The sequence below is a fragment of the Ostrea edulis genome, chromosome 7, assembly GCF_947568905.1.
Source record: "Ostrea edulis chromosome 7, xbOstEdul1.1, whole genome shotgun sequence".
Classification (NCBI taxonomy): domain Eukaryota; kingdom Metazoa; phylum Mollusca; class Bivalvia; order Ostreida; family Ostreidae; genus Ostrea; species Ostrea edulis.
The window spans coordinates 34,596,922-34,612,853 of NC_079170.1; the positions used below are offsets into that span (position 1 = coordinate 34,596,922).

At 37.2% G+C, this 15,932-nt stretch overlaps 2 protein-coding genes across 3 annotated transcripts in view; one reads left to right on the forward strand and one right to left on the reverse strand.

The window, feature by feature from the left end:
• Positions 1-14,610, forward strand: part of LOC125667449 (slowpoke-binding protein-like) — a 44,715-nt gene extending 30,105 nt beyond the window's left edge. For both annotated transcript variants that reach the window (XM_056144102.1, XM_056144101.1), the window contains 4 exons: positions 9,798-9,854; positions 11,534-11,599; positions 11,742-11,803; positions 12,132-14,610. In XM_056144102.1, coding sequence (XP_056000077.1) covers positions 9,798-9,854; positions 11,534-11,599; positions 11,742-11,803; positions 12,132-12,462 — 516 coding nt within the window. In that variant the 3' untranslated portion in view covers positions 12,463-14,610. The remainder of the gene's footprint in view (positions 1-9,797; positions 9,855-11,533; positions 11,600-11,741; positions 11,804-12,131) is intronic.
• LOC125655650 (tripartite motif-containing protein 3-like) lies at positions 38-2,897 on the reverse strand. The gene is made up of 2 exons (XM_048886018.2): positions 2,707-2,897; positions 38-2,360 (listed from the first exon to the last, which is right to left on the reverse strand). Exon 2 carries the CDS (start codon positions 2,331-2,333, stop codon positions 669-671), a length of 1,665 nt encoding a protein of 554 aa, XP_048741975.2. The 5' UTR covers positions 2,334-2,360; positions 2,707-2,897; the 3' UTR covers positions 38-668.
• Positions 14,611-15,932: the final 1,322 nt, after the last annotated feature.

Genomic DNA, 15,932 nt, shown 5'->3' on the forward strand with positions numbered 1-15,932 from the left:
ATGAGATTGAACGTAATGACATAGTATGATAGGACCAGGTATACATTGAATTTTATTCATGAGAACTTTTAGAATATATATAGTGAGAACAGGTATTATGAATTATGAAGAGTGAAAATCTTATACCTGATGTTGCCTATAAAATATATACATGTAATTTGTAGCAATTTCATTATGCTGATATTCATTCTGTTATTGAGATGGAGAAAAGAAATTGAATTGTATGATAGCAGTTAGGTGTACTTTGAATTTTAATCATGAGAACTCTTGGAATATATATAGTAGAACAGATATTATGTGTAGAGAGAAAATATCATACCTAATGATGACTATAAATACCGTAATGTTTAATATTCACATGATTTGTAACGATTGATATTCATACTGTGATTGAGAGAGAAAAAAGGAGTTTAATAGCAAAGTAGCCTGCCTTGTTTTAAAAAGGTATCATATGCAGAACATTTTATCACATATTGAGTCAGTTGAGAGACATAAACACAATATGCAGGTGATTATGTAATGTTGTTACATAAGTATGGGAAATTGTTGGTGAAGAAGCTGAAGTCATCCTTTTTGTCATCAATGTGAATTATCAGTAAAATATCCCAAAATGTTAATTTCTTTATCCACTTGATACATGCATGTTCTTAGTGTGAATGTCTGGGTGTTTATTTCAGGTACTGGATCACTTTCACTTCTCCTGAAACAAACAACCCTACCCACAACTTCCCCTCACTGTCCACACTCAGTCCAACAGGTTCATCATTTAATCCACAATTGTCTACACATTTAATGAATTGTCCATTCTGATCTAGAATGTATAGACAGGCATTGTTGTAATCTGCCACAATGATATGACCCATGGAGTCGGTCACTATCTGTCCTGGAAGGAATGCTTTCTGCCCCCCTGGTGGTTTGTCGTATCGAAATCGGACTTTTCCCGTCCTGTCCACCACTACCACTGTGTCAGCATTTTGATCAGAGGCCACGATGTCACCATTGTTGTTCTCTGTCACATACACTGAATATTCTCCTCCTTGGTAGATTGGATTGCCTTGTTCATCTTTATCTATTTCCTGTGTCACTCTCTGTCCCTGATAACGGACAATTTTGAAATAACTGTAATCAATACTACACATACTGACTAGGATGTCCCCTGATCTGGTACAGCACAGTCTCCCTGGCTTCCAGCCCTGTGGTGTGGTGATCAGTGTCTCTGTCTTCCCGTGTCTGACAATGTTCACAGTTCTGTTGGGGCCATCACTGTAAATCAGTTCTCCCTGTCTGTTTACTGTAATGTCATTAGGGAAATCTTTACATGTACTGGTGACAGTGTCTTGTACAGTTCCATGTATGTCCACACAGTGTATCATTTTGTCTGTTCCATTAATCCAGGCTCTATCTGATCCAACACAGGCTACTCTTTGTAACTCTTTGACATTTGTTGGAATGTTTGCAATCACTTTGGCTTCTTTTAGTAATTCCTTAACAGATAAATAGAGGACTTCATCTGTCAGACTGGCTAGTGATAGTGTTGTCTGTGTCAGTGTGGCCCTGTATTCTCCTAATTCTAGGCTAAGTTCTCTCCCTTGGACTGTGTTTGTTTTGAGAGAGGGTGACATTACATCAGGTACTTGTGGAATGGCTCTGAATTCAGTCAGTTTGGATTTGTAATTGTTGACATCAGAAACTTTGTTGGACTTCAGGATTTCTTTGTTTTCTTGAACAGTTTGGGTCATACTGGAATTTTGACTTCTGAGTTGGGACTGGCATGACTTCAGAATCATAATTTCTTGATCTTTGAGTGATTGGATCAGTGATTCAAGTGTGTCAAAGATGTTGTCTACCTCTAGGTGCCATTTCTTTCTTTTATCCTTAGCTTCTTTTTCTAATCCAGAGTAGTGGGCCTTGGATTTGGAAATTTTCTTTTCAGCATCTGCATCACATGACTTGTTCTTGGGAATAATACTGCTTTCAATTTCTTCTGTTTCTCTTTTAATGTTTTTTCTCTTTCTGGCAACAATGTCTGCCATATCTACAGCATCATGACCTCTATGTGGACCTGTGACAAATTTCATGCAGACCGGGACATCACACTGTTGACAGTGGGCCTCACATCTCTGGTGGGAATGAGATGTACACTGAGGGAACACCAGCTGGACTGTGCGCTTTGTGAAGGGAACGATGTCATGCTTCAGGAACTTGAGGCTCTTGACGTGTTTGTTGATGCAGTCTTCACACAGACCGACTTGGCAGCTGTTACAGAATTGCTGGACAGGCTTGACACAGTTTAGGTCACAGGTGATGAGCTCCTGTGCCTTGGTGGTGGCCATTTCTTGATTATCAGACGTTGATCACATCTAAAATAAAGATAAAGTTTATTCACACCTATGCAAAGTTTCGAGAGTATGTACCTTGACATCACCATGCAATAGAGTAAACTTGGGCTCCCCGAATCTCTAGTCAGGTGTTTTAACACCAGAACTATCTGGTAACAAACCAGGATTTATATATGAACACCTTGAATCAGATGTTTTTATATCTTAACAATGATGACACAAGGTATATCCATGTCCATTGCAATTCAGGTCACACACCATAGTAGCAGGTACATGTATAAGTATATGTATGGGTAGAAAAGGATATAATGGAAGATGGACAGGGGCACTGCCATCAACCCATTCTACAATTAAGAATATCACTGACCTGTTAATTTTCCATTTCTGTAAGTTTTTGTATCCATCTCACCCATTGGGTGGTTCAGCCATTTTGTTCAACGTTTAGTTTGGTGTTTATTCTTCCTGGTAGCCTGTTGTCTTGTGACACTCAGGTGTTTATTGATTACCTGATAACAAACATTTAAAGGTTCAGTTAATTTTAAAGTTCCAAAATACAGGACAGGCCTCTCAAAGATAATTCTTAATGTTGAAAATGTTCTATAGGGTTATAAAACACACTTCTTATTCAGAATGCATGACAGTGTAGCCTTGTATGTTGACAGAACTTTAACTGTTGGAGCAAGTACAGCCCTGTGTATATTAGTGGATCCAAGCATTTTCCCCATCAAAGTGGGTTCCAGCCCATGCTTTTTTGTGGGTCCAATTGAGACTGTGGACTAACTTGTGGTATTTTACAGCAAATAGGCAAACAGATTCATTTTCTACATAGCCCATAGGTGGTGGATTTAGAACCCCCGACCCCCACCCTAAACATGCGTGTCTCTACCTTTGAAAATATTAAGATATCTGATTTTTTAAAAAGAAAATAAGAAAAGTCTGTAGTGTGCTAAAAATTGCACAGTAGGATAATGAAAATCATCAAATATCACTATTGAATGGAAAGGCAGTGATTATCCTAAACATTTATGTAATAATTGCCATATACAGAGTGTAGCAATGACATATTTCAATTTACACGATAATTTATTATTAACAGCATTTGCATAAATGGTAAAAAAAAAATGTACATGTTTGACCCCCCCCCCCTTCAATTTTCGTGTTGTAATGATGCATTGATATCCATTCACAAACCTATAGAATTGATCGAGGTGATCACAATCATTAAATTTTGATGTCAAATGTTTTCATAGTATACATATCTACAATTAGAAATTTTTGATAATCTCCATCATCATGTGCGTGCATTCTAAATTTTCTAAATTCTCCCTTAAATTCCTAATTTAGATCCGCCACTGCTTCAGGTAAATGTTAAAACATAGGCACCACGCATCTATCGCATTAGGAACAATGCAGCGTAGTACATGTATTGTGTAGGGGACCACAATACTAAGATTAAATTGAGATTATCTACATAAGTTCGTAATCTGAAATCAAAATGTGACTTTCTGAGATCTCGACTTTTTTGGTAATTAAACTCTTGGTTTGGATTTCGTCAGAGGGTCAATTAACATGACTTCTGGGGTCTTCAGATCTCCATTACTAAGAATGTATTTTTGATTGAATTCAGAGTCGAGCATAATCCCATCTTGTCTTATTTAGTCTGAAAAAAATTGCACAGAGCCACAAGGATTGATTGATTGAATGTTGTTTAACGTCCCTCTCAAGAATATTTGACTTATATGGAGACGTCACCACTGCCGGTGAAGGGCTGCAAAATTTAGGCCTATGCTCGACGTGTATGGCCATTGAGCATGGAAGGAATTTTATCGTGCCACACCTGCTGTGACACGGGGCCTCGGTTTTTGCGGTCTCAACCGAAGGACCGCCCCATTTAATCACCTTCTATGACAAGCAAGGGGTACTGAGGACCTATTCTAACCCAGATCCCCACGGAACTAAAGCCACAAGGACATTCAGCATTATAGCCCATTGTGCTTTGATAATGTATGTACAATTAGGGCCTATAAATTTATAGACGTATTTCTATAATTAATTTTCTAGATAGCTCATTGGTAGAGCGTCCACTTCATGATTTGGAGGTTGTGAGTTCAAGCCCTGCTTGTGCCATGGCCGCGTCGAATCGCAGACATACATATAAACATAAATAGTAATTACTCCTTCACCAAACTCTTGGCAATTGAAATTGAGAATCATGGGTCTTTCGAATATAACCTTAACAACAGAGGTCATCGTTGGCATGTTAAAGAACCTTTTTTGCTGCGGCCTTGAGCACTATAAGCATGGGTCTAAGTTTGTGGTACTTCATCTACAGCTAGTCTGATGCCTCAATGAGCGTGAAATTTTTTAGATGAGACATAAAACAAACAATTAATTTTGATTTACTCTTGTTTTCTTGTTTTTTATGTCATTAGCTGATTTGCCTTCGAAATCAGAATGTTGGTCACATGTTTGTTTAGGTTTCTCTTCTGCATGTATGGTCAATTGCAAGATGAAATGAAAGCAATAAGCCATACTAGACATTAATCTGTGCATGTACCGGTCTGTATAAGATAATTATAGTGAAATCAAGATATTGAAGTTTTTGAAGCCTTATTTGAATAAAAGTAGAAAGTATGTGTATTATCAAGTGAAAGTAATAAGCCATGTAACTTGTTCATGACTTGTTCAGAATTTTAAGGTATAGTGTTTCACAAACTTGAATAAATCTCTGTTAGACTAGTCATGTAAGTATAAAAAGTAACTGCTGAGAGTTGAATCTGTGACTTCTAACATGGCGGTCCAGTGTTCTACTGATCAAGCTTAAGGGTTGTAATCCTCCAGACAGAGCTATACATATGTAGTAGAAAGGTTGTCTTGTCATGTTTTACATTGGTACTCAATACTGCGTACTGATACATATGACCTAGATAAGAATCTAGAAAAGTTGTATTTTTAGAACAGGATTTGGAAAAGAAAAGATGATGTAATACAATGTACATGTTTATTGGCACCAATACTTTCAGGAATTTTGTTTAAGCATAAATAGATTGTAAATTTAGTGGTTTTCAGCACTGTGAAAAATTACATTGGATATTGCAATACTGGGGACTGGACTTTACAACCGATATTGACAGCATTATAGATAGGCCTATTCTTGTGAGATTTCAGCTCAGCAGTGAACAATTGATGCTGCTTTATAAACTTAAGTTTGATTACTGTAAATTAGTATTTTTAGGTCACCTGAATTCATTCAGGTGACCTATTGCTATCTGTTTTTGTCCATCGTCGTGCGACGTGCGTCGTGCGTTAACATTTGAACATTTTCAGCTTCTTCTCTGAAACCCCTGAACCAATTTCAACCAATTTTGGCATATAGCATCTGTGGGTGGAGGGGAACAAAAATTGTGAAATTCGTGGTCCCTGCCCCCCTGGGGCCTGAGGGGTGGGGCAAAAACCATCAAAATGAGTGTAATTTTAAAAAATCTTCTTCTTTAATTATAATGAGCGTTGAGCCCTCTACCAAAATTGTGAAATTCATGGCCCCTGGGGCAGGGGTTCTTGTGTTAGGGTGGGGCTCTATTGGTCATATAGTGAAAGTGTAGAAATTCTTTGAAAATCTTCTTCTCTGTCCCTGAGTATTAAGTAGACAAACTAATAGCATGGTAATGATGAGCAAGGATGCCTCTTTATACCCCCCGCAACAAGTTGTGGGGGGTATACTGGAATCAGGTTGTCCGTCTGTCCATCCATCCGTCTGTAGACGCAATGGTTTCCGGGCTCTAAAGCATTATCCTTTCCACCTACCGTCACCATATCATATATATGGACTACCCATTGGATGAAGATGTTCCCTATCGATTTTGGGGTCCAAAGGTCAAGCACACTGGACATCGAAGTAGCAATATGGTTTCCGGGCTCTAAAGCGTTATCCTTTCCACCTACAGTCACCATATCATACATATGGACTACCCATAGGATGAAGATGTTCCCTATCAATTTTGGGGTCAAAAAGGTCAAAAGTCACGCGCACTGGACATTGAAGTAGCAATATGGTTTCCGGGCTCTAAAGTGTTATCCTTTCCACCTATAGTCACCATATCATACATATGGACTACCCATAGGATGAAGATGTTCCCTATCAATTTTGGGGTCAAAAGGTCAAAGGTCACGCGCACTGGACATTGAAGTAGCAATATGGTTTCCGGGCTCTAAAGCGTTATCCTTTCCACCTACAGTCACCATATCAAACATATGGACTACCCATGGGATGAAGATGTTCCCTATCGATTTTGGGGTCAAAAGGTCAAAGGTCATCTGCACTGGACATCGAAGTAGCAACACTCAGAAAAGAGGTAGTTTATACCTATTACCAACACCCTTTGGGAGATTGGGGTAAGCGGGGGATATTCTTAGTGAGCATTGCTCACAGTACCTCTTGTTAAAAATTGTGAAATTCATGGCCCCTGGATCAGGGGTTCTGGTGCTAGGGTGGGGCTCTATAAGTCATATAGTGAAAATGCATTATTTCTTTGAAAATCTTCTTTTCTGTCCTTGGGTATTAAGTGGACAAACCAATAGCATGGTTATGATGAGCAAGGATGCCTCTTTCAAAATTGTGAAATTCATGGCCCCTGGGTCAGGGGTTCTGGTATTAGGGTGGGTCCCTATTGATCATATAGTGAAAATGCATTTTATTTCTTTGAAAATCTTCTCCTCTGCTGCTGGGTATTAAGTAGACAAACTAATAGTATGATAATGATGATCAAGGATGCTTCTTTCAAAACGGAAATTTATGGCCCCTGGGTCAGGGGTTCTGGTGCAAAGGCAGGGCTGACCACATAGCTATTCAATGTTTCTTCCATCCAAAAGTAAAATTCTTATATTTAAACACAAACCTAATTCAAACATTGGAAGGTTGTTACATGATACTCAGGTGACCTATAAGGCCCCTGGGCCTCTTGTTAGCTCACCTGAGCTGAAGGCTCAAGTGAGCTTTTCTGATCAAAATTTGTCCATTGTCTGTCGGCAGCTTTGTAAACTTTTCACATTTTCATCTTCTTCTCAAGAACCACTGGACCAATTATAGCCAAAGTTGACCAAAAGCATCCTTGGGTGAAGGGCTTTCAAGTTTGTTCAAATAAAGGGCCATGCCCCTTCAAAGATAATCACAAAAATGCAAAAATAAGGAGCTGAAATTTTCATGAAAGCTTCCTGACATAGTGCAGATTCATGTTTTTTCAAATCATGCCCCCCCCCCCCCCCCCCCCCCCCCCCGGGGGGTAAATTGGGCCACAATAGCGGATCAAAGTTTTACATGAGAATAAATAGAGAAAATCTTTAAAAATCATTTCTCAAGAACCAATGAGCCAGAAGAGCTGAGATTTACATGGAAGCTTTCTGACATAGTGCAGATTCAAGTTTGTAAAAATCATGGCCTCCAGGGGTAGGTTGGGGCCACAATATGGACTAAGGTTTTACATGCAAATATATACATGTATGGAAAGTCTTTAGATATGGGCCAAGGTAACTCAGGTGAGCGATATGGCCCTTGGACCTCTTGTTATTAAACAAACAATTGATGCTGCTTTATAAACCTAAATTTGATTACTGTAATTTAAATTAGTATTTTTATTGATATATTTTACCAGCTGATTAGGAAGGATGTGTATCTAATACTACCACATTGTGGTACCCCCACTCACCCATTTACTTAAAACCTGTGAGATGAAGTTCTGGATGCAAATTGCTTTTAAGCTCAATTGAGCTATTCTGATCACTGATTGTCCATTGTCTGTCTGTCCGTCTGTCTGTAAACTTTTCAAAATTTCAACTTCTTCTCCAGAACCACTGGGCCAATTTTAGTCAAACTTGGTACATACCATCCATGAGTAAAGGGGATCCAGGTTTGTTCAAATGAAGGGTCGTGCCCCTTCAAAGGGGAGATAATCACAAACATGCAAAAACAGGTTGGGGTCATTTAAAAATCTTCTCAAAAACCACTGGGCCAGAAAAACGTGAAAGCTTACTGACATAGTGCAGATTAAAGTTTGTTCACCGAATTTTTTTTTCTAAACGCTTTGAGATTTTTTGTATGCAGGTGTATATTGATGAGTTACAGATCGAGTTTGAGTTTTATTCCATTGCGTTGATTGTTAGCTCACCTGAGCTGAAAGCTCAAGTGAGCTTTTCTGATCGCTTGTTGTCCATCATCTGTCTGTCTGTAAACGCTTTACATTTTCGACTTCTCCAGAACCACTGGGCCAATTATAACGCCAAACTTGGCCAAATGCATACTTGGGTGAAGGGCTTTCAAATTTGTTCAAATGAAGGGCCATGCCCCCTTCAAAGGGGAGATAATCACAAAAATAGGGTGGGTCATTTAAAAATCTTCTCAAGAAGCACTTGACCAGAAGAACTGAAATTTATATGAAAGCTTCCTGACATAGTGCAGATTCAAGTTTTTTAAAATCATGGCCCCTGGGGGTTGGATGCCCACAATAGGGGATAAAAGATTTACATACAAATATATCGGTAAAATCTTTAAACATCTTCTCAAAAACTACTGGGCCAAGAAAGTGGAAATTTACATGAAAGCTTTCTGACATAGTGCAGATTCATGTTTGTTAAAATCATGACTCCAGGGAGTAAGATGAGGCGACAATAGGGGATCAAAGTTTTACGTACAACTACATGTATATAGGGAAAATCTTGAAAAATCCTCTTCTCAACAACCACTCAGCTAGAAAAGCTGCGATTTACTTGAAAGCTTCCTGACATAGTGCAGATGCAAGTTTGTTAAACTCATGACCCCTGGGGTTAGGTTGGGGTCACAATAGGGGATCAAAGGTTTACATAACTAATGAATAGAAAAAAATCTTTTAAAAATTTCTCCATAAGAACTATTGGGCTAAAGATGTTTACATTTGCACAAAAGCTTCCTGACATAGTGCAGATTAAAGTTTGTGAAAATCATGGTCCCAGGGGGTAAGATGGGGCCATGGTAGGGGATCAAAATATTACATACCAATATATAGGGAAAATCATTAAAAACTTCTGAAAAATCACTGGCCAGAAAAGTTTACATTTACATGAAAGCTTCATGACATAGTGCAGATTAATTTTTGTAAAAATCATGGCCCCCTGGGAGTAGGTTGAGGCCACAATAGGGATCAAAGTTTTACATGCGAATATTTAGGAAAAATCTTTAAATATGATCCATTACTCAGGTGAGCGATGTGGCCCATGGGCCTCTTGTTTATGGAGTAGTGCCCCTTTAATATAGAAAAATGTGCCGACATATCTAGTTCATAATGTTGTATTGATTCTTGTGTTGTATGTTGTAGGTGCTGAATTTTACAGTGTATATTTGTGTTGTAGGTGCTGAATTCTGTTTTTGTGTTGTAAGTGCTGAATTCTATATTTGTGTTGTAGGTGCTGAATTCTATATTTGTGTTGTAGGTGCTGAATTCTATTTTTGGTGTGGACACTGGAGGAAAATACCCATCAATCAAACAGGTAACAAAACACAAGACAATAAATAACAATACTAGTCATTACGTAATATGACAATAAATAACAATACTGGTTATTACGTAATATGACAATATCAATACTGGACATTTAATGTAGATTAGTATGGTTATCGATTAATTTTTCTAAAGATTCGATGGAGAGTAACCAAGCTTTTACTGAACCATAAAGGTCTGCAGAGTAAATACTTTATCTCAATTTTAATGTCACATCTCTGTAGATACATTATCTCAATTTTAATGTCACATCTCTGTAAATACTTTATCTCAATTTGAATGTCACATCTCTGTGAATATATTTTATCTCAATTTTAATGTCACATCTCTGTGAATATTTTATCTCAATTTTAATGTCACATCTCTGTAAATACATTATCTCAATTTTGATGTCACATCTCTGTAAATACTTTATCTCAATTTTAATGTCATTTTCTTTATGCAACTTATTGGTTGCGAGTGAAAATTTCTCGAGTGGGATGTTAAACACTATATATCCAACCAACCAATGACTGACATCGCATCTGTTCAGAAATAATTATGGATGAAAGACTAGTTGTCTATTGATGATGACCATTCACAACTCAGCTTATGATATGCTGTCTATTGATAATGACCAATCACAGCCCAGATTATGATTAGTTGTCTGTTGATGATGACCAATCACAGCCCAGCTTATAACTTGTTCTTTATTGTGAACTATGTACATTTACCAATGATTTGTCCATAGTAAACATGTCAGTATAAAGAATTAATGTCAAGTTTGTTATTATTCACAGATTATACAAATCTAAACCCCACCACACCCCCCACCCAACTGTTATTGTTTTTATCAACAATGTCAAGTTTGTTTTTATTCACGGATTATACAAATTTAAACCCTGCAACCTTCCACCCCCACCATAGTTGTTTTTATCAATGATGTCATGTTTGTTTTTATTCACAGATTATACAAATTTAAACCCCGTAACCCTCCACCCCCACCATAGTTGTTATGTCAAGTTTGTTTTCATTCACTGATTAAGCAAACCTCCATCGTCCTTGGTGCCATTGATTTATGAACAACACACAATCGACAATTATTCCTTAACTTTAATTGTGACCAATCATAGGATAGCTTCTCTACGTTTAATATTTTATTTCAACCAATCCTTCTGCTTCTCCCTTTATCTTTTGATCCCATTTCCTGTAAACAACAATAAAGGAAATACTTGATCTATAACAACATCACCTTCTTAAATTAATTACAGGTGTATGACCTGAATCTATCCATTACATCACCTCGTTAAATTAATTACAGGTGTATGACCTGAATCTATCCATAACTACATCACATCGTTAAATTAATTACAGGTGTATGACCTGAATCTACCCATTACAACACCACCTCGTTAAATTAATTACAGGTGTATGACCTGAATCTATCCATTACAACATCACCTGGTTAAATTAATTACAGGTGTATGACCTGAGTCTATCCATTACAACATCACCTGGTTAAATTAATTACAGGTGTATGACCTGAGTCTATCCATTACAACATCACCTGGTTAAATTAATTACAGGTGTATGACCTGAATCTATCCATAACAACATCACCTGGTTAAATTAATTACAGGTGTATGACCTGAATCTATCCATTACATCACCTCGTTAAATTAATTACAGGTGTATGAGCTGAGCTTCTTCCGGGAGATAAACTTAGGGGAGATGAGTAGATTCAATCCTGCAAAGGTTGGTAATCTCAACATTGTCAGGGAATGCTTTAAAAATGATCAGTGAAATTATGAAATTTAAACACATGGAATTTTAAACTATTATGATTTAAACATTCCTCCTCCAGTACATGAATTGTCTGCCAATCTCTTCTTTTCAGATTCATTTATCCAAAGACATGAAAAAAGCCATAAAAATTGTGAACTCGGGCAAACCACAAAAGTAAGTCAAAACTAATTGTAGAGGGGTTTGTGTGTGGGGGGATAATAATATTTTTTCTGCAAAAAGTCATGCTTTTGAAAGATGTATACAATACATAAATACCCTCTCTTAATTTGTGATAAATTCAATTGTGCTTAATTTTATAATGTTGATAGTCTTCATGTGAAAATAAAATTCTCATGAGAAATTCTTTAGCGAAAATTTTACTTAACTGATAAATCCCACAAGACAGATTACGCAAAGTAAGAAGATGTCCAGCAGGATTAGCCTAAGATTTTCACAATGTTAATTGTTTGATACCTCTCTTGGTCATTATTTGTCATGGCAGAAAAAAATTAAAGAGAACAACCTCCTCGGCTAGAATGGAACGAACAGACTCACGATCCGTGCTGCACGGTGGTGGATCCAAACCTCCTTCTCCACCCCCTCCGGGTGGGCCCCCAGTGGGGATCCCACCTCCACCAGCTCCTCCACCCCCCACCAGCCCAGGCGGGCCTCCACCAGCTCCACAAGCACCACCACCAGCACCACCCGCCCCACCACCTCCTTCAGCTTCCTCTGGCAGTTCAAACGGGAGGTCAGCCCTGCTTGGTGATATTAGGACAGGGATGAAACTGAAGAAAGCGGTAACCAACGACAGGAGTGCTCCTAAGGTGTGAGGTCAAGGTCGTGTGACAAAGGTCAACAACTCAAGGCCAATCAGATGTTAGTCATCCAGTCTTCCCTTGTTGCCTCTGTGTATTTGGAGTATTTTATTAAGTCTGTTCTCTGACATTGATATTGAGAGAAACAATGATGAGCATGTGTATATTGTCTCATTTCATAATTATGACATTGTAAATTTCAGGGTCATTAGCTATCAATTTAGAAACAAGAAATACATGTAAGTTAAAAACACTGAAGTTGGGGCCACAATGTTCATCTTTATTCACACTGAGATTATATAACGCAGATTTCTCTTAGACTTGGACAAACAATACAGTGGATTTAAGCAATATTCAACTTTTAGTGACTTTGTTGCACATGTTGAAGCAAGAACGCCAATTCATGGTTGTGTTGATTATGAAAATGTCATATATAGAAGAAGTGCTTTATCATGATAACACTGAATAGTGCATCAAATTTTACTGCACCAAATTTTAAATATACAAATTAAGTTAAGAATACATACAGTGTTATGAATATCTAATATACGTGTTTTATATGGTCATACAACATTGTGATTTTAATTGTTCTTATTTAGCTCACCTGAGTGTTTTCTGATTGAAATCATCCATCTGTCTGTAAACTTTTATGAATCACATATTTTACTTCTTTTCAAGAACCACTTGGCCAATTTCTACCAAACTTGATGTAAAGCCTTCTTGTGTTGAAGGAATGCCTGTTTTCAAGGAAGATAATTTTTTTAAAAAATGATGAAAATGGAATGAAGTGTTTAAATATCCTCATTCTCAAGAACCACTAAACCAGAAAAGCAAAAACTTGCATTGAAATTTCTTTTTAGAATGAAGATTCAATTCTATTCAAACCATGATCCTTGAAGCCAGGTCTCTAAAATTGTTCATAGGAATATATAGGACAAGTCTTTTTTAAGATATTCTCCAGAACCATCAGAGTTTGTACATGTAAGCATCCCTCTATAGTGTGGATTAAGGTTGTTCGCTCCATGCCCTCAGGGTCTTGGTGGGGTCACCAAAGGGGTATACAATTTTACACAAGAGTAGAAAACAAAATCCTCAAAAATCATCTCAAGAACTATAAGATTCTTTTGAAAACCACTAGACTACAATATGTCAAATTGATGTGCAAGAATTCTCAGTCATGTAAAATTTATGAAAGTTTGCTTACACCCTGCCCCCTGTGGCCTGGGGGGAGTTGTTAACAATGCATGTTTTGCTTGATACAGTGAAACACATGCAGTTATAGTGAACCACCAGGGCCAGTGAAAAATGGTTCATTATAACCAAACTTCATTATACCCAACAACATTGAATTTTTTACCTGATACAGTGAAACACGGTTATAGTGAACCACCAAGTCCAGTGAAAAATGGTTCATTATAACCAAACTTCGTTATACCCAACAACATTGAATTTTTTAACTGATACATGGGAAAATGTAACTGCATGCCCAGGTGAGTGATGTGACCCACGTGTCTCTTTTTTCTGCTCAATGTTACCCAGTGCAATATTTTTATGTTGTTGTTATATGTCATTTGGAGGATATTTTCCCAGTTGTGATTTACACATTTGTGAACAGTTTGAGGATATTATTTAATTCTCTGTTTATTAGGTTGTAATTAGTTTTGACCTGTATTAAAGATAACTGATGTTATCATTATCATCTATGATGTCATAATCATCATTCGGTGACATCATCATTTTTGTTATGCAATTCATTTTCATTTTATGACTACCAATGTGTATTTGCTTGAATGAATTTAGAATTCGCTTCACGGGTTATTCAAAGTCACTTACATTTCGTAAGGTTTCATTTCATTTTTCTTCCTATGTCACTGTTTCGGTCGATAATTGGATGTACTAGTAATAAGCACACATACATGTTGAGACTTACACTTACAGATTTATCAGAAATTCTTCTCTGTCTATAAATATTCATTTTGCTCTTTGTGTACTCTCAATGTGTTCTATTCATACGTTTTCATATACAATGTACATTATTTTACACAATTTTCATGGGTGGATTTCAATATAAAAATAAGAATAGTTGACACTTGAAACTTTAAGAATTCGGTTATCCACTTGTTACAGAAAATGTTTTATTACAGCAATAAAGTATACATTGAAGATTTTGGTTGATTTCATTAGGTCAGTCGAGGATGTCTCTAGGTAATGCAGATTTAAGTTTGTTGAAAATATGGTCCCTTGGGGTAGGTTGGGGCTAGAATAAATAATCAAAGATTTACATGGGAATACATACTAGGAGAAATCTTTCAAATCTTCTCCCTAACAGCATCATTACTCGATCATATCAACATGCAAGCATCTTCTGGTAATTCAGATTCATGGTTGTTTAAATTGTTGCCATCGTGGGTAAGGTGGAAACACAACAGAGCATTAAAGTTTTACATGGGATTATATAGGAAATATCTTTTCAAAATCTCAAAAACACCTGGCCCATACTTATATTGATATGCAAGCATCACCGGGGGTGTAGATCCAAGTTTCTTCTTTCATTACATACAAGGAGTAGAGTGGAGCCACAATATGGGATTAAAGATTACATAGAAATATATAAAGAAACATTTGAAAATCTTCACTCCAACAACAGCAGAGCCATGGTTTGCCTGTAAGCATGCACAGGTAGTGCAGATTCAAGTTTCTTGAAATCACAACCCCCTGTGGGTAGAGTGAAGTTACAATTGAAGATCATGTTTTTATTTGGGAATATATATGTAGGGAAACATCTTTAATTATCTTCTAAAGAACAGCAAGGTCATGATGAGTCATAGTAATGTGCAAGGAACTTCAGATATTTCAAAATTGTTCAATTTAGGGTCCTTGAGGTGAGGGTGGAGCTGCAATTGGAGATAGAAATTTTACGTGAGAATAAACTTTAAAGTAAATTATTTTCAAGAGTAGCAGGGACATTTGTGTGGATTCACTTTTTTAAAATCAGGAGTATATTTTTTGTCTGTCTGAAACTTTAACCTTGCTCATAACTTTTGAGATGTGAATGATAGGCCTCTAGCTCATATTTGATATGATAGACAACATGAGTCACAGACAAGACACAAGTCACAGATAGACAACACGCAGACAAGACATGAGTCACAGATCGACAACTCACAGACAAGACATGAGTCACAGATAGAAAACTCACAGACAAGACACGAGTCACAGATAGACAACACAAGTCACAGATAGACAACACATAGACAAGTCATGAGTCACAGATAGACAAGTCACAGATTGACAACTCACAGACAAGACATGAGTCACAGATAGACAACACACAGACAAGACACAAGTCACATATAGACAACTCATAGACAAGACACAAGTCACAGACAACACACAGATAGACAAACTCATAGACAAGTCATAGATAGACAATCACAGACAAGTTACAGATAGACAACTCATAGACAAGACACAAGTCAGAGATA

What these genes read in the sequence shown, in the direction of transcription:
- LOC125655650 (XM_048886018.2), bottom strand. Translation starts at nt 2,333, where the DNA reads ATGGCCACCACCAAGGCACAGGAGCTCATCACCTGTGACCTAAACTGT.